Below are 27953 nucleotides of genomic sequence, written 5' to 3' on the forward strand. Positions count from 1 at the left end.
TTTTGTGTTAGGCTATAAAAATTGATTTTATCAAACAAAATGAACATTCACTGTGTAGTTAGGACGCTTGGCATCTTCAATGGTAAGCGATTTATTTTATTGTAATTTCTGACTTTCATGACGCTAATGCTTGGTTGGTAAATGCTAATACTTGTGTGTGCGTGGCGCCGTCCCCAGAGAATAGCATGTTTGCTTTTGCAGTAACGGCTTTTTGAAATCTGACATGGCGGCTGGATTAATAAAACGTTCATCTTTTAAATGATGTAAGATACATGTATTTACAAGAATGTTTACTATAACAAATGGTGTATTTAGAATGTTAGCTCTCTGCAGTTTCACCGGACGTTGGCCTGGTGGGACGTTAGCGTCTCACCTACCCTAGAGAGGTTAACTGACTTGCCTAGTTATATAAAAAGGTATAAAGATTAAATCTAAAAATAAAAAAAATTGGCACACCGGCGCCCAAAAATACCGATTTCCGATTGTTATGATAACTTGAAATCGGCCCTAATTAATCGTCCATTCCGATTAATCCGTCGACCTCTAGAGTACAGTGCCTTCGGAAAGTATTCAGAACCCTAGACGTTTTCCACATTTTGTTACATTACAGCTTTAACTATAAGAATGGCAAAAAAAAACTAAAATACATCTGCAGCAATCTACACACAATACCCCATAATGACAAAGCAATGCCTCAAAATTGAGCTCAGGTGCATCCGGTTTCCATTGATCAGCTTTGAGATGTTTCCACAACTTCATTGGAGTCCAACTGTGGTAAATTCAATTGATTGGACATGATTTGGAAAGGCACACACCTATCTATAGGTCCCACAGATGACGGTGCATGTCAGAGCAAAAACCAAGCCATGAAGTCGAAGGAATTGTCTGATAAACCCACATTGATCATCCAGTCCACGATGAATCCTAATGTACCATCCAGTCCACGATAAACCCACATTTATCATACAGTCCACGATGAATCCTAATGTACCATCCAGTCCACGATGAACCCTAATGTACCATCCAGTCCACAATGAACCCTAATGTACCATCCAGTCCACGATGAACCCTAATGTACCATCCAGTCCACGATGAACCCTAATGTACCATCCAGTCCACGATGAACCCTAATGTACCATCCAGTCCACGATGAACCCTAATGTACCATCCAGTCCACGATGAACCCTAATGTACCATCCAGTCCACGATGAACCCTAATGTACCATCCAGTCCACGATGAACCCTAATGTACCATCCAGTCCACGATGAACCCTAATGTACCATCCAGTCCACGATGAACCCTAATGTACCATCCAGTCCACGATGAACCCTAATGTACCATCCAGTCCACGATGAACCCTAATGTACCATCCAGTCCACGATGAACCCTAATGTACCATCCAGTCCACGATGAACCCTAATGTACCATCCAGTCCACGATGAACCCTAATGTACCATCCAGTCCACGATGAACACTAATGTACCATACCACACGTAGAGACTAAGGACAATGACTCTAGTGTACAGATTGATAAGATGAATGGCATGGTTGCGATGCACCATACCTAAAGGTCCCTTTCCCATCATCCTCCTTGATCTCTAGACTGACGGTGAAGGTGAAGACGTCGCTGTCTGGCGTCAGGGGTGGAGCCAAGCCCGAGAGGACCGTCTTCTTGGCGGACCGCCTAAAGGCCGTGGCAAAGCTGTACAGTATCCTGCTGACCTGTGGAGTTCACACACACACACACACACACACACAGGGATTGAATATCAGTGACATACACACACCATTAGAGTCCTAGAGCGTTTTTCAGTCATTGGGAGACATGATAGAGTATCATAGATAGGGCTGAGCTGAATTATCTCTCTGTATGTAGTGTGTGTGTGTGTGTGTGTGTGATTGTGTGTGTTTCAGTGGAGGCCCTGTGCCCCCACCAGGCTGGACTGTCTATCTGGAAGATGACATGGGGGGGTCTGGACTGTCTGGAAGATGACATGGGGGGGTCTGAACTGTCTGGAAGATGACATGGGGGGGTCTGGACTGTCTGGAAGATGACATGGGAGGGGGTCTGAACTGTCTGGAAGATGACATGGGAGGGGGTCTGAACTGTCTGGAAGATGACATGGGAGGGGGTCTGAACTGTCTGGAAGATGACATGGGAGGGGGTCTGAACTGTCTGGAAGATGACATGGGAGGGGGTCTGAACTGTCTGGAAGATGACATGGGAGGGGGTCTGAACTGTCTGGAAGATGACATGGGAGGGGGTCTGAACTGTCTGGAAGATGACATGGGAGGGGGTCTGAACTGTCTGGAAGATGACATGGGAGGGGGTCTGAACTAGAGGTCGACTGATTATGATTTTTCAACGCCGATACCGGACCAAAAAAGCCGATACCGATTACTTGGCCGATTTAAAAATTATATATATTTGTAATAATGACAATTACAACAATACTGAATGAACACTTATTTTAACTTAATATAATACATCAATAAAATCAATTTAGCCTCAAGTAGATAATGAAACATGTTCAATTTGGTTTAAATAATGCAAAAACAAAGTGTTGGAGAAGAACGTAAGAACACATTCTTACATGTGCCATGTAAGAAAGCTAACGTTTCAGTTCCTTGCTCAGAACATGAGAACATATGAAAGCTGGTGGTTCCTTTTAATATGAGTCTTCAATATTCCCAGGTAAGAAGTTTTAGGTTGTAGTTATTATAGGACTATTTCTCTCTATACCATTTGTATTTCATTAACCTTTGACTATTGGATGTTCTTATAGGCACTTTAGTATTGCCAGTGTAACAGTATAGCTTCCGTCCCTCTCCTCACCCCTACCTGGGCTCAAACCAGCAACACAACAACAACAGCGACCCTCGAAGCAGCGTTACCCATGTAGAGCAAGGGAAACAACCACCCCAAGGTTCAGAGCGAGTTAAGTTTGAAACGCTATTAGCGCACGCTAACTAGCCAGCCATTTCACTTCGGTTACACCAGCCTCATCTCGGGAGTTGATAGGCTTGAAGTCATAAACAGCGCAATGCTTGACGCACAATGAAGAGCTACTGGCAAAACGCACGAAAGTGCTGTTTGAATGAATATTTACTCGCCTGCTTCTGCCTACCACCGCTCAGTCAGATACTTAGATACTTGTATGCTCAGTCAGATTATATGCAACACAGGACATGCTCGATAATATTGAGTAATATCATCAACCATGTGTAGTTAACTAGTGATTATGATTGATTGTTTTTTATAAGATAAGTTTAATGCTAGCTAGCAACTTACCTTGGCTTACTGCATTTGCGTAACAGGCAGTCTCCTTGTGGAGTGTAACAAGAGAGAGGCAGGTCAGGTTGGACTAGTTAATTGCGTTGGACAAGGTGAAAATCTGTTAACAAGGCAGTTAACCCACCGTAATTGGTTGTTCAAGCCTAGTTAAATAAAGATTAAATAAAGGTGAAAAAAAAAAAAAAAATTATCCACATAAAAATACCAAGCTCCTCCACACCAGGACAGTGGACAGTGTAAAACAGAAGCTCCTCCACACCAGGACAGTGTTAAACAGAAGCCATCCTCACACCAGGACAGTGTTAAACAGAAGCTCCTCCACACCAGGACAGTGTAAAACAGAAGGTCATCCACACCAGGACAGTGTAAAACAGAAGCTCCTCCACACCAGGACAGTGTTAAACAGAAGGTCATCCACACCAGGACAGTGTAAAACAGAAGCATCCTCCACACCAGGACAGTGTAAAACAGAAGCTCCTCCACACCAGGACAGTGTTAAACAGAAGGTCATCCCACACCAGGACAGTGTAAAACAGAAGCTCCTCCACACCAGGACAGTGTAAAACAGAAGGTCATCCTCCACACCAGGACAGTGTTAAAACAGAAGCTCCTCCACACCAGGACAGTGTAAAACAGAAGCTCCTCCACACCAGGACAGTGTAAAACAGAAGCTCCTCCACACCAGGACAGTGTAAAACAGAAGCTCCTCCACACCAGGACAGTGTAAAACAGAAGCTCCTCCACACCAGGACAGTGTTAAACAGAAGGTCATCCACACCAGGACAGTGTAAAACAGAAGCTCCTCCACACCAGGACAGTGTAAAACAGAAGGTCATCCACACCAGGACAGTGTTAAACAGAAGCTCCTCCACACCAGGACAGTGTAAAACAGAAGCTCCTCCACACCAGGACAGTGTAAAACAGAAGCTCCTCCACACCAGGACAGTGTAAAACAGAAGCTCCTCCACACCAGGACAGTGTAAAACAGAAGCTCCTCCACACCAGGACAGTGTTAAACAGAAGGTCATCCACACCAGGACAGTGTTAAACAGAAGCTCCTCCACACCAGGACAGTGTAAAACAGAAGCTCCTCCACACCAGGACAGTGTTAAACAGAAGGTCATCCACACCAGGACAGTGTAAAACAGAAGATCCTCCACACCAGGACAGTGTAAAACAGAAGGTCATCCACACCAGGACAGTGTTAAACAGAAGCTCCTCCACACCAGGACAGTGTTAAACAGAAGCTCCTCCACACCAGGACAGTGTAAAACAGAAGGTGCTCCACACCAGGACAGTGTAAAACAGAAGGTGCTCCACACCAGGACAGTGTAAAACAGAAGGTCACCCACACCAGGCAGTGTACAAATCACAAACTGGCTAAGTAGTGTCAGAGGATATCTCAGACATACTGGAAGAGTTTGAGACAGAGCCGAGAAAGATTGTAGCTGTAACTGTTGATTATGCTGTTAATATGAATGTTGCCATCAAGAGGCTACACATCCTGAAAATAGGATGCTTTGTACACACATTGAATGTGGCAGCACAGAAATCAGAGCAGTGGTCGTGTGGTTCAAGAGATCCTCGATGTCCAAAACAGTCTGGAATGAAAAGCAGCAGCTCCTTGGTAAGAAGCCAGCTCAATATATCTTTTTTAATTGTACCTTTTATTTAACTAGGCAAGTCAGTAGAGAACAAATTCTTATTTTCAATGTCGGCCTAGGAACTGTGGGTTAACTGGACCAGTTAACAGGACCAGATGGAACTCTATCTAATGATAGAGAGATTCAAGGAGCACTATCCAGCAATCCAAGCAGCAGCCTTGGACCCACGACTGTGAAAAGCAATGACCAAGGACAACCTGGACCGTCTGAAGGACGAGGACTTCCATCCACTCACGCCGCCAAACATACTCTCGTAAAACTGACTATCCTACCGATCCTCGACTTCGGCGATGTCATTTACAAAATAGCTTCCAATACTCTACTCAGCAAACTGGATGCAGTCTATCACAGTGCCATCCGTTTTGTCACCAAAGCCCCATATACCACCCACCACTGTGACCTGTATGCTCTAGTCGGCTGGCCCTTGCTACATATTCGTCGCCAGACCCACTGGCTCCAGGTCATAGATATGTCTATACTAGGTAAAGCTCTGCCTTATCTCAGCTCACTGGTCACGATAACAACACCCACCCATAGCACAAATTCCAGCAGGTATATCTCACTGGTCATCCCCAAAGCCAACACCTCTTTGGCCGCCTTTCCTTCCAGTTCTCTGCTGCCAATGACTGGAACGAATTGCAAAAATCGCTGAAGCTGGAGACTCATATCTCCCTCACTAACTTTAAACATCAGCCATCTGAGCAGCTAACCGATCGCTGCAGCTGTACATAGTCCATCTGTAAATAGCTTATCCAATCTACCTAACTCATCCCCATATTGTTTTTATTTACTTTTCTGCTCTTTTGCACACCAGTAATTACTTCGCTACAATGGGAAATGTATTGCCTTACCTCCTCATGACATTTGCAAACACTGTATATAGACTCCTTTTTTTTCTATTGTGTTATTGACTGTACGTTTGTTTATTCCATGTGTAACTCTGTTGTTTGTGTCACACTGCTTTGCTTCATCTTGGCCAGGTCACAGTTGTAAATGAGAACTTGTTCTCAACTGGCCTACCTGGTTAAATAAAAGTTACAATTATTATTTTATTTTTTTAATAAATAAGGCTGAGGAGTTTGTCCAGCTCATGAGAATCCTCTATACATCCACACTGTGTCATGTGAAAAGAATGCCACCTGTGGTCAGATCAAACCCATCCTCCACAAACTGGAAGAGAACTTCACAGTGAAGCATGAAGATACAATGTTAGTGGCAACCATCAAAGAGAAGGTGTGGGAGAACCTCTCCGAGTGCTATCAGGATGAGGACATTCAACCCTTCCTGCATGAGGACACAGCAATGGACCCCAGATTTAAAGGGAGGCTGGTGAGTGACGCCACCTGGGACAGGCTGAGGAAGGCAACTGTTGAGGAGCCGCAGCAGACAGACACAGAGCACCAGCAACAGGAGGAGACTGAAGGAGAGGAAATGGAGGAGACAGTCCCTCCATTGTACAAAACAAGGAGTGCCTTGGAGGAGCTGTTCTCAGAGGAGGACAGGGAGTTGAGGTTGATGATCCAACAGGACACCTCGTCCCTCACCGAGCGTGTTGACCTTGAGGTCGAACTCTATAAAGGCCTGGCTCCCAACCCCATCATCACAACCTAGTCTATAATAGTGATTTGATCAAAACATTACCGTTTCTTTTGCTGTAAATAATGGTTTATTTTATATTTCAGAAAAGAAAGCAATGTTAATTCTGTTCTTAATTGGTTTTGGGGTTTTTTCGTAAAAAATAACCGAAAGAATACTGTTAAAGTACCGGATGGATAAGCAGTAAGAGTAGTAATACTGTCAAAGTACCGGATGGATAAGCAGTATCGGTAAGAGTAGTAATACTGTTAAAGTACCGGATGGATAAGCAGTAAGAGTAGTAATACTGTTAAAGTACCGGATGGATAAGCAGTATCGGTAAGAGTAGTAATACTGTTAAAGTACCGGATGGATAAGCAGTAAGAGTAGTAATACTGTTAAAGTACCGGATGGATAAGCAGTATCGGTAGAGTAGTAATACTGTTAAAGTACCGGATGGATAAGCAGTAAGAGTAGTAATACTGTCAAAGTACCGGATGGATAAGCAGTATCGGTAAGAGTAGTAATACTGTTAAAGTACCGGATGGATAAGCAGTAAGAGTAGTAATACTGTTAAAGTACCGGATGGATAAGCAGTATCGGTAAGAGTAGTAATACTGTCAAAGTACCGGATGGATAAGCAGTAAGAGTAGTAATACTGTTAAAGTACCGGATGGATAAGCAGTATCGGTAAGAGTAGTAATACTGTTAAAGTACCGGATGGATAAGCAGTATCGGTAAGAGTAGTAATACCGTTAAAGTACCGGATGGATAAGCAGTAAGAGTAGTAATACTGTTAAAGTACCGGATGGATAAGCAGTATCGGTAAGAGTAGTAATACTGTCAAAGTACCGGATGGATAAGCAGTATCGGTAAGAGTAGTAATACTGTTAAAGTACCGGATGGATAAGCAGTAAGAGTAGTAATACTGTTAAAGTACCGGATGGATAAGTAGTAAGAGTAGTAATACTGTCAAAGTACCGGATGGATAAGTAGTAAGAGTAGTAATACTGTCAAAGTACCGGATGGATAAGTAGTAAGAGTAGTAATATGTCAAAGTACCGGATGGATAAGCAGTATCGGTAAGAGTAGTAATACTGTTAAAGTACCGGATGGATAAGCAGTAAGAGTAGTAATACTGTTAAAGTACCGGATGGATAAGCAGTATCGGTAAGAGTAGTAATACTGTCAAAGTACCGGATGGATAAGCAGTAAGAGTAGTAATACTGTCAAAGTACCGGATGGATAAGCAGTATCGGTAAGAGTAGTAATACTGTTAAAGTACCAGATGGATAAGCAGTAAGAGTAGTAATACTGTTAAAGTACCGGATGGATAAGCAGTATCGGTAAGAGTAGTAATACTGTCAAAGTACCGGATGGATAAGCAGTAAGAGTAGTAATACTGTTAAAGGACAACCTACCGGATGGATAAGCAGTATCATACTAAGAGTAGTAATACTGTCAAAGTACCGGATGGATAAGCAGTATCGGTAAGAGTAGTAATACTGTCAAAGTAACTGGATGGATAAGCAGTATCGGTAAGAGTAGTAATACTGTCAAAGTACCGGATGGATAAGCAGTATCGGTAAGAGTAGTAATACTGTCAAAGTACCGGATGGATAAGTAGTAAGAGTAGTAATACTGTCAAAGTACCGGATGGATAAGTAGTAAAGTAGTAATACTGTCAAAGTACCGGATGGATAAGTAGTAAGAGTAGTAATACTGTCAAAGTTTAAACCGGATGGATAAGTAGTAAGAGTAGTAATACTGTCAAAGTACCGGATGGATAAGCAGTATCGGTAAGAGTAGTAATACTGTTAAAGTACCGGATGGATAAGCAGTATCGGTAAGAGTAGTAATACTGTTAAAGTCCTGGATGGATAAGCAGTAAGAGTAGTAATACTGTCAAAGTACCGGATGGATAAGCAGTATCGGTAAGAGTAGTAATACTGTTAAAGTACCGGATGGATAAGCAGTAAGAGTAGTAATACTGTTAAAGTACCGGATGGATAAGCAGTAAGAGTAGTAATACTGTTAAAGTACCGGATGGATAAGCAGTAAGAGTAGTAATACTGTTAAAGTACCGGATGGATAAGCAGTAAGAGTAGTAATACTGTTAAAGTACCGGATGGATAAGCAGTATCGGTAAGAGTAGTAATACTGTTAAAGTACCGGATGGATAAGCAGTATCGGTAAGAGTAGTAATACTGTTAAAGTACCGGATGGATAAGCAGTAAGAGTAGTAATACTGTCAAAGTACCGGATGGATAAGCAGTATCGGTAAGAGTAGTAATACTGTTAACGTACCGGATGGATAAGCAGTATCGGTAAGAGTAGTAATACTGTTAAAGTACCGGATGGATAAGTAGTAAGAGTAGTAATACTGTTAAAGTACCGGATGGATAAGCAGTAAGAGTAGTAATACTGTCAAAGTACCGGATGGATAAGCAGTATCGGTAAGAGTAGTAATACTGTTAAAGTACCGGATGGATAAGCAGTAAGAGTAGTAATACTGTCAAAGTACCGGATGGATAAGCAGTATCGGTAAGAGTAGTAATACTGTTAAAGTACCGGATGGATAAGCAGTATCGGTAAGAGTAGTAATACTGTTAAAGTACCGGATGGATAAGTAGTAAGAGTAGTAATACTGTTAAAGTACCGGATGGATAAGCAGTAAGAGTAGTAATACTGTCAAAGTACCGGATGGATAAGCAGTATCGGTAAGAGTAGTAATACTGTCAAAGTACCGGATGGATAAGCAGTAAGAGTAGTAATACTGTTAAAGTACCGGATGGATAAGCAGTATCGGTAAGAGTAGTAATACTGTCAAAGTACCGGATGGATAAGCAGTAAGAGTAGTAATACTGTCAAAGTACCGGATGGATAAGCAGTAAGAGTAGTAATACTGTTAAAGTACCGGATGGATAAGCAGTAAGAGTAGTAATACTGTCAAAGTACCGGATGGATAAGCAGTAAGAGTAGTAATACTGTCAAAGTACCGGATGGATAAGCAGTAAGAGTAGTAATACTGTCAAAGTACCGGATGGATAAGCAGTAAGAGTAGTAATACTGTCAAAGTACCGGATGGATAAGCAGTATCGGTAAGAGTAGTAATACTGTCAAAGTACCGGATGGATAAGCAGTATCGGTAAGAGTAGTAATACTGTTAAAGTACCGGATGGATAAGCAGTATCGGTAAGAGTAGTAATACTGTTAAAGTACCGGATGGATAAGCAGTATCGGTAAGAGTAGTAATACCGTTAAAATGTTAACGATACCCATCTCTACCCAGGACAGAAACACATTTAGATCCAAACAAATGAGAAAGCAAAAAGACAACTATTTGACACACTGGAAAGAATCAACCAAACAACTAAACAAATTGGAACGCTATCTCAATCAAATGAATTTATAAAGCCCTTTTTACATCAGCCGATGTCACAAAGTGTTATACAGAAACCCAGCCTAAAACCCCAAACAGCAAGCAATGCAGATGTCTGGCCCTAAAACAGAGAGTACACAGTGGCAGAATACCTGACCAGACTACCTGACCAGAATACCTGTACAGACTCAGTGAGCATAACCTTGCTATTGAGAGAGAGGCCATAGCCTGTCTTCTCTCGAGAGCCATGTCTGCCTATTTATTCAACCTTTACTTAACCAGGAAGGGCTCATTGAGATTTAAAATCTCTTTTTCAAGAGTGTCTTGGCCAAGATAGGCAGCACCAAGTCATTACAAAAATTATAGACGAACAACATGATAAACTACAAGTAATCTAGAAAAACTCATAGAATTCACAAGACTATAACAAAATCAAAAACAGCAAATTAAAAACATTGACAGGTCAGAGAATCAGTCAAATCAAATCAAATTTTATTTGTCACATACACATGGTTAGCAGATGTTAATCAGTGTCAAATCATTGCTTCTAGTTCCGAAAATGCAGTAATAACAGGTCAAGGAACTAACAATTCCAAAAAAACATTCTTATACACAGTGTATTTAAAAAATATGTACATAAGGATATATGAATGAGTGATGGTACAGAGCAGCATAGGCAAGATAAAAAAATCAAATTTTATTTGTCACATACACATGGTTAGCAGATGTTAATGCGAGTGTAAAAACATTGAAATGCTTGTGCTTCTAGTTCCAACAATGCAGTAATAACAGTCTCAAGAATCAACTCACAATTTAAAAACTACTGTCTTATACACAGTGTAAGGGGATAAAGAATATGTACATAAGATATATCAATGAGTGATTTAAAGAAGCATAGGCAAGATACAGTAGATGATATCAGTACAGTATATACATATGAGATAAGTATGTAAACCAAGTGGCATAGTTAAAGTGGCTAGTGATCATGATCATTCATAAGGATGCAGTCGATGATATAGAGTACAGTATCAACGTCATATGAGATCAACAATGTAGGGTAAGTAACATTAAAAGCATTGAAAGTGGCTAGTGATGTATTTAATCATTTCCCATCAATTCCCATGATTAAAGTGGCTGGACAGAGTCAGGTCATTGAAGTGTGTTCAAGATCATTTAGTGGTGGCTGTTTAAAACAGTCTGATGGCCTTGAGATAGAAGCTGTCTCAGTCTTCATCCCAGCTTTAATGCACCTGTACTGACCTCAAGATCATTCTGGATGACAGCGGGGTGAACAGGCATTGGCATCAGGGATTTAAAAACATTGATGATCTTTATGGCCTCAGTCTCGGGTGATCATTCATGGAGGGCAGGTTTTGCCCCATTGATGCAGGTCAGACCTCACCCTCTGGAAGATCATTCATCAGGGATTTAAAAACATTGACCAGGCGGTGAACAGCCCGCCAGGATCATTCATCAGTGCATCTGTAAAAACATGTGAGTGCTTTTGGTGACAAGGAATCAGCCTCCTGAGGTTGAAGATCGCTCATCAGGCCTTAAAAACATTGTCTGTGTCAGGGACCAATTCAGTTTGTCTGTGATGTTCATCAGGGAACTTAAAACTTGACCCTCTCCACTACTGTTCCATCATGTCATGGGAGGGTGTTCCCATCTGACTGTTTCCTGAAGTCCACAATCATCTCCTTAGTTTTGTTGACATTGACAGTGTGAGGTTATTTTCTCACCAGATCATTCATCAGGGATTTAAAAACATTGACAGGTTGGTAATCAAGCCTACCACTGTTGTTTAAAAACTTGATGAGAGTCAGGGTGCATGGCCAGTCTCAAGATCATTCATCAGTGATTTAAAAACATTGACAGGTCAGGGAATCAGTCTCAAGATCATTCATCAGTGATTTAAAAACATTGACAGGTCAGGGAATCAGTCTCAAGATCATTCATCAGGGATTTAAAAACATTGACAGGTCAGGGAATCAGTCTCAAGATCATTCATCAGGGATTTAAAAACATTGACAGGTCAGGGAATCAGTCTCAAGATCATTCATCAGTGATTTAAAAATACCAATCGGGACAAGTTCTTCCAGTCTAAAAGTATTTTGTAAGGCGTTCCAAGACGAGGGCGCAGAGTACATAAAAGCCCTTTTACCAAATTCAGTTTGGACATTTGGAACAGTTAGCAGGATAAAGTCCAGCGAACGAAGAGAGTACCCACCACATTTCTGAACAATAAAAATGCCCAAATAAAAAGGTAGTAAACCTAAATGGCTTTGTAAATAAAAGTATACCAGTGCCTGAGCCTACGAGTGACAAGAGAAGGCCAGCCAACCCTGGTATACAAAGTGCAGTGGTGCGTAAGGGTTTTAAAATAAATCTCAAAGTGCCATGGTAAAGGGTGTCAATTGATCTCAAACACTGAGCGGAAGCATTCATATATAAAATATCCCCATAGTCAAGTAAAGGCATAAATGTAGCTGATACTAGCCTCCTTCTGGGTTCAAAAGAAAAACAGGCCTTATTCCTAAAATAAAATCCCAATTTCAGCTTCAATATTTTTGTAAGTTGTTGAATATGCAATTTAAAAGAGGCCGTCATCAATTAAAATTCCAAGATATTTATATGAGCACATGTGCCTATGTGCACACTGCCCGAGAAAAATTAGGTAGAAACTGAGCTGCACTTCCTAACCTCCTGCCAAATGTATGACCACGTTAGAGACACATATTTCCCACAGATCACACAGACCCACAAAGAATTTGAAAACAAATAAACATTGATAAACTCCTATATCTGTTTGGCAAAATACCGCAGTGTGTCATCACAGCAGCAAGATTTGTGGGCCGTTGCCATGAGAAAAGGTCAACCAGTGGAACACAAACAACATTGTAAATACAACCAATATTCATCTGTTTATTTATTTTCCCTTTCATACTTCAACTATGTGCACATTGGTAAAACACTGTACAAAGCCAATAATATAACAATTGAAATTTCTATATTATTTTACAACTTTTGTGAGTGTAATGTTTACTAATGTTTCCCTTGTTTATTTCCCTTTTGTTTATTGTCTATTGTCTATTCTAAGCCCTTCGAATTGAATTGAGAGGTATATAGATGGGCGGTAGCGAGAGAGAGGGGTAGAGAGAGAAGTAGAGAGAGAGAAGTAGAGAGAGAGAGAGAGAAGTAGAGAGAGAGAGAGAGAGAGGGTAGAGAGAGAGTTCACAAACACACCCTACAGAGTCCCAGGACAGCAGCACAATTAGACCCAACCAAATCATGAGAAAACAAAAAGATAATTCTTTCCAATGTGTCAAGTAGTTAACAAAAAAACAGAGCAAACTAGAATGCTATTTGGCCCTACACAGAGAGTACACAGCGGCAGAATACCTGACCACTGTGACTGACCCAAAATTAAGGAAAGCTTTGACTATGTACAGACTCAGCGAGCATAGCCTTGCTATTGAGAAAGGCCGCTGTAGGCAGACATGGCTCTCAAGAGAAGACAGGCTATGTGCTCACTGCCCACAAAATGAGGTGGAAACTGAGCTGCACTTCCTAACCTCCTGCCCAATGTATGACCATATTAGAGAGACATATTTCCCTCAGATTACACAGATCCACAAAGAATTCGAAAACAAATCCAATTTTGAAAAACTCCCATATCTACTGGGTGAAATTCCACAGTGTGCCATCAAAGCAGCAAGATTTGTGACCTGTTGCCACGAGAAAAGGGCAACCAGTGAAGAACACGCACCATTGTAAATACAACCCATATCTATGCTTATTTATTTTATCTTGTGTCCGTTACCATTTGTACATTGTTAAAACACTGTATATATATATATATATAATATGACATTTGTAATGTCTTTATTGTTTTGAAACTTCTGTATGTGTGATGTCTACTGTTAATTTTTATTGTTTATTTCACTTTATATATTATCTACCTCACTTGCTTTGGCAATGTTAACACATGTTTCCCATGCCAATAAAGCCCTTGAATTGAATTGAATTGAGAGAAGTAGAGAGAGAAGTAGAGAGAGAGAGGGGTAGAGAGAGAAGTAGAGAGAGAGAGGGGTAGAGAGAGAAGTAGAGAGAGAGAAGTAGAGAGAGAAGTAGAGAGAGAGAGGGTAGAGAGAGAAGTAGAGAGAGAGAGGTAGAGAGAGAAGTAGAGAGAGAGAGGGTAGAGAGAGAGGGTAGAGAGAGAAGTAGAGAGAGGGTAGATAGAGGGTAGATAGAGGGGTAGAGAGAGAGAGGGGGGTAGAGAGAGAGAGAGGGGTAGATAGAGGGTAGATAGAGGGGTAGAGAGAGAGAGAGGGGGTAGAGAGAGAGAGGGGTAGAGAGAGAGAGAGAGGTAGAGAGAGAGAGAGGAGAGAGAGAGAGAAGTAGAGAGAGAGAGTAGAGAGAGAGAGAAGTAGAGAGAGAGAGAAGTAGAGAGAGAGAGAGTAGAGAGAGAGAGAGAGTAGAGAGAGAGAGAAGTAGAGAGAGAGAGAAGTAGAGAGAGAGAGAGAGAAATAGAGAGGGGTAGAGAAAAGTAGAGAAAGAGGGAGGGAGAGGGGTAGAGAGAGGGAGAGAAAAGTAGAGAGGGAGAGAGGGGTAGAGAAAAGTAGAGAAAGAGGGAGAGAGAGAGGGGTAGAGAGAGGGAGAGAGAGAGAGGTAGAGAGAAAGAGAGGTAGAGAGAGGTAGAGAGGGAGATAGGGGTAGAGAGAGGGAGAGAGAAGTAGAGAGGGGTAGAGAAAGAGGGAGGGAGAGAGGGGTAGAGAGAGGGAGAGAAAAGTAGAGGGAGAGAGGGGTAGAGAAAAGTAGAGAAAGAGGGAGAGAGAGAGGGGTAGAGAGAGGGAGAGAGAGAGAGAGAGAGGTAGAGAGAAAGAGAGGTAGAGAGAAAGAGAGGTAGAGAGAAAGAGAGGTAGAGAGAAAGAGAGGTAGAGAGAAAGAGGTAGAGAGAAAGGTAGATAGAGAGGGGGTAGAGAGAAAGGTAGAGAGAAAGAGAGAGGTAGAGAAAGAGAGAGAGTAGAGAGAAAGGTAAATAGAGATAGATAGAGAGAGAGGGGGTAGAGAGAGGAAGAGAGGGGTAAACAGCTGACAGGGAGAGATATTTCCTCTCAACATGAATGTTTGGGCATTGTGTGTGGGCAGCATGAGAAAAGTGCTGTCAGAGGTAAGAATCTGGTACTGTGAAAAAGGGTAGGAACTCTGGCTCCCCCTGCAGTTCATGATTTATACTGCAGTTAAATGTGTACGGAAGTGTAGTTTGGCGAAGGAAGACCAAGGCAACATGGAGCTAAACAACTCAATCACTGAAAGTGAATTACTTACCACTGGGCTTTTGTAAAGGCTATGTGCAAGTGTTGATGTCTCAGTCTGTCACCATCCCCAAATCTGTGTGTCTGTGTGTGTATGTGTGTGTGTGTGTGTGTCCTCACCGCCTCTTGGATCTCACAGCGGAAGACATGTATACGGAAGATCTCTGCGTTGTAGTGGCTCTCTGTGAAGGCAAAGCAGTCAGTCTCAGGCGTACCGTCATGACCACGCACACAGAACATGATCTTGTAGATGGGGTAACTGGCTATCTCTGTGCTTGTCTGGGGGTCCAGCAACCTGCAGAGAAACAGGCAGGTAAGGTTATGGCTGTTATAGTTCAAAGTTAATTGTTAAAAGTAAAATATAGATTATACACAGATTATATACAGCCTATATAGAGACTAGATACAGATTATATACAGCCTATATAGAGACTACATATAGATTATATACAGCCTATATAGAGACTACATATAGATTATATAGAGACTACATACAGACTATACACAGATTATATACAGCCTATATAGAGACTACATACAGATTATATAGAGACTACATACAGACTATACACAGATTATATACAGCCTATATAGAGACTACATACAGATTATATAGAGACTACATATAGATTATATACAGCCTATATAATGACTACATACAGATTATATAGAGACTACATACAGACTATACACAGATTATATACAGCCTATATAGAGACTACATACAGATTATATAGAGACTACATACAGACTATACACAGATTATATACAGCCTATATAATGACTACATACAGATTATATAGAGACTACATAAAGACGATACACAGATTATATACAGCCTATATAGAGACTACATACAGATTATATACAGACTACATACAGACGATACACAGATTATATACAGCCTATATAGAGACTACATACAGATTATATACAGCCTATATAGACACTACATGCATATTATATACAGCCTATATAGAGACTACATACAGCCTATATAAAGACTACATACAGATTATATAGAGACTACATACAGATTATATAGAGCCTATATAGAGACTACATACAGATTATATAGAGACTACATACAGATTATATAGAGCCTATATAGAGACTGCATACAGATTATATAGAGACTACATACAGATTATATAGAGCCTATATAGAGACTACATACAGATTATATACAGCCTATATAGAGACTACATACAGATTATATAGAGCCTATATAGAGACTACATACAGATTATATAGAGCCTATATAGAGACTACATACAGATTATATAGAGCCTATATAGAGACTACATACAGATTATATACAGCCTATATAGAGACTACATACAGATTATATACAGCCTATATAGAGACTACACACAGATTATATAGAGCCTATATAGAGACTACATACAGATTATATAGAGCCTATATAGAGACTACATACAGATTATATACAGCCTATATAGAGACTACATACAGATTATATAGAGACTACATACAGATTATATACAGCCTATATAGAGACTACATACAGATTATATAGAGCCTATATAGAGACTACATACAGATTATATAGAGACTACATACAGATTATATAGAGCCTATATAGAGACTGCATACAGATTATATAGAGACTACATACAGATTATATAGAGCCTATATAGAGACTACATACAGATTATATACAGCCTATATAGAGACTACATACAGACTATACACATATTATATACAGCCTATATAGACTACACACAGGTTATATACAGCCTAGAGACTACATAGAAATTATAAACAGCCTATATAGAGACTATATACAGATTATATATAGCCTATATAGAGACTACATACAGATTATATACAGCCTATATAGAGACTACATACAGATTATATAGAGACTACATACAGATTATATAGAGACTACATACAGATTATATAGAGACTACATACATACAGACTATAGAGACTCCATACAGACTACACACAGATTATATACAGCCTAGAGACTACATACAAATTATATAGAGACTACATGCAGATTATATACAGCCTATATAGAGACTACATACATATTATATAGAGACTACATACAGACTATATAGAGACTACATACAGACTATACACAGATTATATACAGCCTATATAGACACAGGTTATATACAGCCTAGAGACTACATAGAAATTATAAACAGCCTATATAGAGACTATATACAGATTATATATAGCCTATATAGAGACTACATACAGATTATATACAGCCTATATAGAGACTACATACATATTATATACAGCCTATATAGAGACTATATACAGATAATATACAGCCTATATACAGATTATATACAGCCTATATAGAGACTACATACATATTACATAGAGACTACATACAGACTATACACAGATTATATACAGCCTATATAGACACAGGTTATATACAGCCTAGAGACTACATAGAAATTATATAAAGCCTATATAGAGACTATATACAGATAATATACAGCCTATATAGAGACTACATACAGATTATAGAGAGACTCCATACAGACTACACACAGATTATATACAGCCTAGAGACTACATACAAATTATATACAGCCTATATAGAGACTATATACAGATAATATACAGCCTATATAGAGACTACATACAGCCTATATAGAGACTACATACAGATTATATACATCCTATATAGAGACTGCATACAGACTATATACATCCTATATAGAGACTAGATACATACTATATACATCCTATATAGAGACTAGATACATACTATATACATCCTATATAGAGACTACATACAGACTACGTACATAGTATATAGACTACATACAGATTATATACAGCCTAGAGACTACATATTCCGGCGCCGACAGAGATGGCCGCCTCGCTTCGCGTTCCTAGGAAACTATACAGTTTTTTGTTTTTTTACGTGTTATTTCTTACATTAGTACCCCAGGTCATCTTAGGTTTCATTACATACAGTCGAGAAGAACTACTGAATATAAGATCAGCGTCAACTCACCATCAGTACGACCAAGGATATGTTTTTCGCGACGCGGATCCTGTGTTCTGCCTTACAAACAGGACAACGGAGTGGATTCCATGCAGCGACCCAAAAAAACGACTCCGAAAAAGAGGGAAACGAGGCTGTCTTCTGGTCAGACTCCGGAGACGGGCACACCGTGCACCACTCCCTAGCATTCTTCTTGCCAATGTCCAGTCTCTTGACAACAAGGTTGATGAAATCCGAGCAAGGGTAGCATTCCAGAGGGACATCAGAGACTGTAACGTTCTTTGCTCCACGGAAACATGGCTCACTGGAGAGACGCTATCCGAGGCAGTGCAGCCAGCGGGTTTCTCCAGGCATCGCGCCGACAGAAACAAACATCTTTCTGGTAAGAAGAGGGGCGGGGGCGTATGCCTTATGGCTAACGAGACATGGTGTGACGAAAGAAACATACAGGAACTCAAATCCTTCTGTTCACCTGATTTAGAATTCCTCACAATCAAATGTAGACCGCAATATCTACCAAGAGAATTCTCTTCGATTATAATCACAGCCGTATATATCCCCCCCCAAGCAGACACATCGATGGCTCTGAACGATCTTTATTTAACTCTCTGCAAACTGGAAACGATTTATCCGGAGGCTGCATTCATTGTAGCTGGGGATTTTAACAAGGCTAATCTGAAAACGAGACTCCCTAAATTTTATCAGCATATCGATTGCGCAACCAGGGGTGGAAAGACCTTGGATCATTGTTACTCTAACTTCCGCGACGCATATAAGGCCCTGCCCCGCCCCCCTTTCGGAAAAGCTGACCACGACTCCATTTTGTTGATCCCTGCCTACAGACAGAAACTAAAACAAGAGGCTCCCACGCTGAGGTCTGTCCAACGCTGGTCCAACCAAGCTGACTCCACACTTCAAGACTGCTTCCATCACGTGGACTGGGAGATGTTTCGTATTGCGTCAGACAACAACATTGACGAATACGCTGATTCGGTGTGCGAGTTCATTAGAACGTGCGTTGAAGATGTCGTTCCCATAGCAACGATTAAAACATTCCCTAACCAGAAACCGTGGATTGATGGCAGCATTCGTGTGAAACTGAAAGCGCGAACCACTGCTTTTAATCAGGGCAAGGTGTCTGGTAACATGACTGAATACAAACAGTGCAGCTATTCCCTCCGCAAGGCTATTAAACAAGCTAAGCGTCAGTACAGAGACAAAGTAGAATCTCAATTCAACGGCTCAGACACAAGAGGCATGTGGCAGGGTCTACAGTCAATCACGGACTACAGGAAGAAATCCAGCCCAGTCACGGACCAGGATGTCTTGCTCCCAGGCAGACTAAATAACTTTTTTGCCCGCTTTGAGGACAATACAGTGCCACTGACACAGCCTGCAATGAAAACATGCGGTCTCTCCTTCACTGCAGCCGAGGTGAGTAAGACATTTAAACGTGTTAACCCTCGCAAGGCTGCAGGCCCAGACGGCATCTCCAGCCGCGCCCTCAGAGCATGCGCAGACCAGCTGGCCGGCGTATTTACGGACATATTCAATCAATCCCTATACCAGTCTGCCGTTCCCACATGCTTCAAGAGGGCCACCATTGTTCCTGATCCCAAGAAAGCTAAGGTAACTGAGCTAAACGACTACCACCCCGTAGCACTCACATCCGTCATCATGAAGTGCTTTGAGAGACTAGTCAAGGACCATATCACCTCCACCCTACCTGACACCCTAGACCCACTCCAATTTGCTTACCGCCCAAATAGGTCCACAGACGATGCAATCTCAACCACACTGCACACTGCCCTAACCCATCTGGACATGAGGAATACCTATGTGAGAATGCTGTTCATCGACTACAGCTCGGCATTCAACACCATAGTACCCTCCAAGCTCGTCATCAAGCTCGAGACCCTGGGTCTCGACCCCCCTGCCAACTGGGTGCAACTGGGTGAGGGTACTGGACTTCCACTGACGGGCCTGCCCCCCTGGTGGTGAGGGTCAGGCAACAACATCTCCTCCCCCCCCAGGTGGTGAGGGTAGGCAACAACATGATCCTCAACACTGGGGCCCCACAAGGGTGCGTTGAGCCCTCTCCTGTACTCCCCTGTGAGCCCTCTCCTGTACTCCCTGTTCACCCACGACTGCGTGGCCACGCACGCCTCCAACTCAATCATCAAGTTTGCGGACTAGGCTTGATTACCAACAACGACGAGACGGCCTACAGGGAGGAGGTGAGGGCCCTCGGAGTGTGGTGTCAGGAAAATAACCTCACACTCAACGTCAACAAAACTAAGGAGATGATTGTGGACTTCAGGAAACAGCAGAGGGAACACCCCCCTATCCACATCGATGGAACAGTAGTGGAGAGGGTAGCAAGTTAAGTTCCTCGGCATACACATCACAGACAAACTGAATTGGTCCACTCACACAGACAGCATCGTGAAGAAGGCGCAGCAGCGCCTCTTCAACCTCAGAAGGCTGAAGAAATTCGGCTTGTCACCAAAAGCACTCACAAACTTCTACAGATGCACAATCGAGAGCATCCTGGCGGGCTGTATCACCGCCTGGTACGGCAACTGCTCCGCCCTCAACCGTAAGGCTCTCCAGAGGGTAGTGAGGTCTGCACAACGCATCACCGGGGCAAACTACCTGCCCTCCAGGACACCTACACCACCCGATGTTACAGGAAGGCCATAAAGATCATCAAGGACATCAACCACCCGAGCCACTGCCTGTTCACCCCGCTATCATCCAGAAGGCGAGGTCAGTACAGGTGCATCAAAGCTGGGACCGAGAGACTGAAAAACAGCTTCTATCTCAAGGCCATCAGACTGTTAAACAGCCACTACTAACATTGAGTGGCTGCTGCCAACACACTGACTCAACTCCAGCCACTTTAATAATGGGAATTGATGGGAAATTATGTAAATATATCACTAGCCACTTTAAACAATGCTACCTTATATAATGTTTACATACCCTACATTATTCATCTCATATGCATACGTATATACTGTACTCTATATCATCGACTGCATCCTTATGTAATACATGTATCACTAGCCACTTTAACTATGCCACTTTGTTTACATACTCATCTCATATGTATATACTGTACTCAATATCAGCTACTGTATCTTGCCTATGCTGCTCTGTACCATCACTCATTCATATATCCTTATGTACATATTCTTTATCCCCTTACACTGTGTATAAGACAGTAGTTTTGGAATTGTTAGTTAGATTACTTGTTGGTTATTACTGCATTGTCGGAACTAGAAGCACAAGCATTTCGCTACACTCGCATTAACATCTGCTAACCATGTGTATGTGACAAATAAAATTTGATTTGATTTATATAGAGCCTACATAGACTACATACAGATTATGTAGAGACTACATACATAGTATATAGACTACATACAGATTATATACAGCCTAGAGACTACGTACAGATTATATAGAGCCTACATAGACTACATACAGATTATATACAGCCTATATAGAGACTACATACAGACTATACAGATTATATAGAGCCTATATAGAGACTACATACAGATTATATACAGCCTATATAATGACTACATACATATTATATAGAGACTACATACAGACTATACAGATTATATAGAGCCTATATAGACTACACACAGATTATATACAGCCTATATAGAGACTACATACAGACTACATACATATTATATAGACTACATACAGATTATATACAGCCTAGAGACTTCATACAGACTACATACAGATTACATAAACTATATACAGCATATATAGAGATTATATCCAGATTATATAAACTATATAGAGATTATATCCAGCCTATATAGGAGATTATATAGAAACTATATAGAGATGATATCCAGCCTATATCCAGCCAATATCCAGATCATATACATCCTATATCCAGATCATATACATCCTATATCCAGTTTATATCCAGATTAGAGGTCGACCGATTATGATTTTTTCAACACCGATACCGATTATTGGAGGACCAAAAAAAGCAGATACCGATTTTTATATATATATTTGTAATAATGACAATTACAACAATACTGTATGAACAAGGGACACTTATTTTAACTTAACATAATACATAAATAAAATCTATTTAGTCTCAAATAAATCATAAACATGTTCAAATTGGTTTAAATAATGCAAAAACACAGTGTTGGAGAAGAAAGTTAAAGTGCAATTATGTGCCATGTAAAAAAGCTAACGTTTAAATTCCTATGAAAGCTGGTGGTTCAACACTCCCAGTTCTTCAATATTCCCAGTTAAGAAGTTTTAGGTTGTAGTTATTATAGGAATTATGATGTGTCTACTATTTCTCTCTATACTATTTGTATTTCATATACCTTATTGGATGTTATTGGATGACTATTGGATGTTCTTATAGGCACTTTAGTATTGCCAGCCTAATCTCAGGAGTTGATAAGTCATAAACAGCGCTGTGAGTCAAGCATTGCTAAGAGCTGCTGGCAAACGCAGTAACGTTTGAATGAATGCTTACGAGCCTGCTGCTGCCTACCACCGCTCAGTCAGACTGCTCTATCAAATCATATAATATAATAAACACAGAAATACAAGACGTTGGTCATTAATATGGTCAAATCTGGAAACTATCATTTCGAAAGCAAAACGTTTATTCTTTCAGTGAAATACGGAACCGTTCTGTATTTTATCGAACGAGTGGCATCCCTAAGTCTAAATATTGCTGCTACATTGCACAACCTTTAATGTTGTCATTATTATGTATAATTCTGGCACAATAGTTTGCAACGATCCAGGCTGCCCAAACTGTTGCATATACCCTGACTCTGCTTGTAATGAACGCAAGAGAAGTGACACAATTTCCCTAGTTAATATTACCTGCTAACATTAATTTATTTGAACTAAATATGAAGGTTAAAAAAATATATACTTCTGTGTATTGATTTTAAAGAAAGGCATTGATGTTTATGGTTAGGTACATTCGTGCAACGATTGTGACTTTTTCAAGAATGTGCTTTTGTTAAATCCTCCCCCGTTTGGCGAAGTAGGCTGTGATTCGATGATAAATTAACAGGCACCGCATTGATTATATGCAACACTGAACAAGCTAGTTAACCTAGTAATATCAACCATGCGTGGTTAACTAGTGATGCAAGCCTGTGACCAGTGCTTGAGACGCTCTGTGGCGCCAAACACAATTCGCTTGAATCACTTCAAAATGCACCTGCGTGAGAAACAGCTAGAACGGTACGTTATCTTGTTTCTTTGACTAACGTTAGCTAGCCAATTACATAAGCTAGCTATAACCTAAAAACACTTCTAGCATCATTCAGATCTATTATTTTGCTGCCACAATTTGTAACGGCAATTAGCTATCCAATAAAGACAAGTATGTTGATGATAGACACATAGTTAACTAATATTACTATTCTAGCAAGTTAGCTAGCTAGTTTGTTTGGAACTGTATCAAGTGCTAGCAAGACAGTTATCGGTCTTTGGTTTGATTTTCTTTTTCTCAGATGAGTTTATTGAAATATTTCCAGCTACAGCAGCGAAAGAAAAAGGTGGAGTAGGGACAAGAGTGTCAGGTAACGTTAACTTAGCTAGCTAACGTCAAATCATCCTGATTTAACTTTCTTTCGTTAGGCAACTCTTTAAAAGCATAAGCTATCATTTTTATAACAAGTGTATGGCTTACTTTACAAGACAGAGAAGAGGCAGAATTCCGGGACTGAGGTAGGGATGTATGAGGTACAGAATGGAGCAGAGGAAAGGAGAGAGCCAGGAGTGGAGACAGAAGGAGAAAAGGAGAAGAGAGCAGAGAGAAGGAGAGAGCCAGGAGTAGAGACAGAAGGAGAAGAGAGCAGAGAGGAGAGAGCCAGGAGTGGAGACAGAAGGAGAAAAGGAGAAGAGAGCAGAGGAAAGGAGAGAGCCAGGAGTAGAGACAGAAGGAGAAGAGAGCAGAGAGGAGAGAGCCAGGAGTGGAGACAGAAGGAGAAAAGGAGAAGAGAGCAGAGGAAAGGAGAGAGCCAGGAGTGGAGACAGAAGGAGAAAGGAGAAGAGAGCAGAGAGAAGGAGAGAGCCAGGAGTAGAGACAGAAGGAGAAGAGAGCAGAGAGAAGGAGAGAGCCAGGAGTAGAGACAGAAGGAGAAGAGAGCAGAGAGAGAGGAGAGAGCCAGGAGTAGAGACAGAAGGAGAAGAGAGCAGAGAGAAGGAGAGAGCCAGGAGTGGAGACAGAAGGAGAAAAGGAGAAGAGAGCAGAGAGCAGAGAGGAGAGAGCCAGGAGTGGAGACAGAAGGAGAAAAGGAGAAGAGAGCAGAGAGGAGAGAGCCAGGAGTAGAGACAGAAGGAGAAAAGGAGAAGAGAGCAGAGAGGAGAGAGCCAGGAGTAGAGACAGAAGCAGAAAAGGAGAAGAGAGCAGAGAGGAGAGAGCCAGGAGTAGAGACAGAAGGAGAAAAGGAGAAGAGAGAAGGAGAGAGCCAGGAGTAGAGACAGAAGGAGAAAAGGAGAAGAGAGCAGAGAGAAGGAGAGAGCCAGGAGTGGAGACAGAAGGAGAAAAGGAGAAGAGAGCAGAGAGAAGGAGAGAGCCAGGAGTGGAGACAGAAGGAGAAAAGGAGAAGAGAGCAGAGAGAAGGAGAGAGCCAGGAGTGGAGACAGAAGGAGAAAAGGAGAAGAGAGAGAGAGGAGAGAGCCAGGAGTAGAGACAGAAGCAGAAAAGGAGAGGAGAGCAGAGAGGAGAGAGCCAGGAGTAGAGACAGAAGCAGAAAAGGAGAGGAGAGCAGAGAGGAGAGAGCCAGGAGTAGAGACAGAAGGAAAAGGAGAGGAGAGCAGAGAGGAGAGAGCCAGGAGTAGAGACAGAAGGAGAAAAGGAGAGGAGAGCAGAGAGGAGAGAGCCAGGAGTAGAGACAGAAGCAGAAAAGGAGAGGAGAGCAGAGAGGAGAGAGCCAGGAGTAGAGACAGAAGCAGAAAAGGAGAGGAGAGCAGAGAGGAGAGAGCCAGGAGTAGAGACAGAAGCAGAAAAGGAGAGGAGAGCAGAGAGGAGAGAGCCAGGAGTGGAGACAGAAGGAGAAAAGGAGAAGAGAGCAGAGAGAAGGAGAGAGCCAGGAGTAGAGACAGAAGGAGAAAAGGAGAAGAGAGAAGGAGAGAGCCAGGAGTAGAGACAGAAGGAGAAAAGGAGAAGAGAGAAGGAGAGAGCCAGGAGTAGAGACAGAAGGAGAAAAGGAGAAGAGAGCAGAGAGAAGGAGAGAGCCAGGAGTGGAGACAGAAGGAGAAAAGGAGAAGAGAGCAGAGAGAAGGAGAGAGCCAGGAGTGGAGACAGAAGGAGAAAAGGAGAAGAGAGCAGAGAGAAGGAGAGAGCCAGGAGTGGAGACAGAAGGAGAAAAGGAGAAGAGAGCAGAGAGAGAGAGAGAGCCAGGAGTGGAGACAGAAGGAGAAAAGGAGAAGAGAGCAGAGAGGAGAGAGCCAGGAGTGGAGACAGAAGGAGAAAAGGAGAAGAGAGCAGAGAGAAGGAGAGAGCCAGGAGTGGAGACAGAAGGAGAAAAGGAAAGAGGAGAGCAGAGAGGAGAGAGCCAGGAGTGGAGACAGAAGGAGAAAAGGAGAAGAGAGCAGAGAGGAGAGAGCCAGGAGTAGAGACAGAAGCAGAAAAGGAGAGGAGAGCAGAGAGGAGAGAGCCAGGAGTAGAGACAGAAGCAGAAAAGGAGAGGAGAGCAGAGAGGAGAGAGCCAGGAGTAGAGACAGAAGCAGAAAAGGAGAGGAGAGCAGAGAGGAGAGAGCCAGGAGTGGAGACAGAAGGAGAAAAGGAGAAGAGAGCAGAGAGAAGGAGAGAGCCAGGAGTAGAGACAGAAGCAGAAAAGGAGAAGAGAGCAGAGAGGAGAGAGCCAGGAGTAGAGACAGAAGCAGAAAAGGAGAGGAGAGCAGAGAGGAGAGAGCCAGGAGTGGAGACAGAAGGAGAAAAGGAGAAGAGAGCAGAGAGCCAGGAGTAGAGACAGAAGCAGAAAAGGAGAGGAGAGCAGAGAGGAGAGAGCCAGGAGTAGAGACAGAAGCAGAAAAGGAGAGGAGAGCAGAGAGGAGAGAGAGCCAGGAGTAGAGACAGAAGCAGAAAAGGAGAGGAGAGCAGAGAGAAGGAGAGAGCCAGGAGTAGAGACAGAAGGAGAAGAGAGCAGAAGGAGAGAGCCAGGAGAGACAGAAGGAGAAAAGGAGAAGAGAGCAGAGAGAAGGAGAGAGCCAGGAGTGGAGACAGAAGGAGAAAAGGAGAAGAGAGCAGAGAGAAGGAGAGAGCCAGGAGTGGAGACAGAAGGAGAAAAGGAGAAGAGAGCAGAGAGAAGGAGAGAGCCAGGAGTGGAGACAGAAGGAGAAAAGGAGAAGAGAGCAGAGGAAAGGAGAGAGCCAGGAGTGGAGACAGAAGGAGAAAAGGAGAAGAGAGCAGAGAGAAGGAGAGAGCCAGGAGTGGAGACAGAAGGAGAAAAGGAGAAGAGAGCAGAGAGAAGGAGAGAGCCAGGAGTGGAGACAGAAGGAGAAAAGGAGAAGAGAGCAGAGAGAAGGAGAGCCAGGAGTGGAGACAGAAGGAGAAAAGGAGAAGAGAGCAGAGAGAAGGAGAGAGCCAGGAGTGGAGACAGAAGGATAAAAGAAAAGGAGAGAGCCAGGAGTAGAGACAGAAGGAGAAAAGGAGAAGAGAGCAGAGAGTGGAGAGCCAGGAGTGGAGACAGAAGGAGAAAAGGAGAAGAGAGCAGAGAGAAGGAGAGAGCCAGGAGTGGAGACAGAAGGATAAAAGGAGAAGAGAGAAGGAGAGAGCCAGGAGTAGAGACAGAAGCAGAAAAGGAGAGGAGAGCAGAGAGGAGAGAGCCAGGAGTAGAGACAGAAGCAGAAAAGGAGAGGAGAGCAGAGAGGAGAGAGCCAGGAGTAGAGACAGAAGCAGAAAAGGAGAGGAGAGCAGAGAGGAGAGAGCCAGGAGTAGAGACAGAAGCAGAAAAGGAGAGGAGAGCAGAGAGGAGAGAGCCAGGAGTAGAGACAGAAGCAGAAAAGGAGAGGAGAGCAGAGAGGAGAGAGCCAGGAGTGGAGACAGAAGGAGAAAAGGAGAAGAGAGCAGAGAGAAGGAGAGAGCCAGGAGTAGAGACAGAAGCAGAAAAGGAGAGGAGAGCAGAGAGGAGAGAGCCAGGAGTGGAGACAGAAGGAGAAAAGGAGAAGAGAGCAGAGAGAAGGAGAGAGCCAGGAGTAGAGACAGAAGGAGAAAAGGAGAAGAGAGCAGAGAGGAGAGAGCCAGGAGTGGAGACAGAAGGAGAAAAGGAGAAGAGAGCAGAGAGAAGGAGAGAGCCAGGAGTAGAGACAGAAGCAGAAAAGGAGAGGAGAGCAGAGAGAAGGAGAGAGCCAGGAGTAGAGACAGAAGCAGAAAAGGAGAGAGAGCAGAAGGAGAAAGGAGGGAGACAGAAGGAGAAAAGGAGAAGAGAGCAGAGAGCCAGGAGTAGAGACAGAAGCAGAAAAGGAGAGGAGAGCAGAGAGGAGAGAGCCAGGAGTAGAGACAGAAGCAGAAAAGGAGAGGAGAGCAGAGAGGAGAGAGCCAGGAGTAGAGACAGAAGCAGAAAAGGAGAGGAGAGCAGAGAGGAGAGAGCCAGGAGTAGAGACAGAAGCAGAAAAGGAGAGGAGAGCAGAGAGGAGAGAGCCAGGAGTAGAGACAGAAGCAGAAAAGGAGAGGAGAGCAGA

At 42.4% G+C, this 27953-nt stretch overlaps 1 protein-coding gene across 2 annotated transcripts in view; it reads right to left on the reverse strand.

Moving 5' to 3' along the window:
• The window catches only part of LOC112257388 (rab GTPase-activating protein 1), a 182092-nt gene that overhangs the window by 135688 nt on the left and 18451 nt on the right, over positions 1-27953 (reverse strand). For both annotated transcript variants that reach the window (XM_042326559.1, XM_042326558.1), the window contains 2 exons: positions 15356-15530; positions 1566-1723 (listed from right to left, as the gene is read on the reverse strand). In XM_042326559.1, coding sequence (XP_042182493.1) covers positions 1566-1723; positions 15356-15530 — 333 coding nt within the window. The remainder of the gene's footprint in view (positions 1-1565; positions 1724-15355; positions 15531-27953) is intronic.

This window comes from Oncorhynchus tshawytscha, linkage group LG09, assembly GCF_018296145.1.
Source record: "Oncorhynchus tshawytscha isolate Ot180627B linkage group LG09, Otsh_v2.0, whole genome shotgun sequence".
In the NCBI taxonomy this organism is placed as follows: Eukaryota; Metazoa; Chordata; class Actinopteri; order Salmoniformes; family Salmonidae; genus Oncorhynchus; species Oncorhynchus tshawytscha.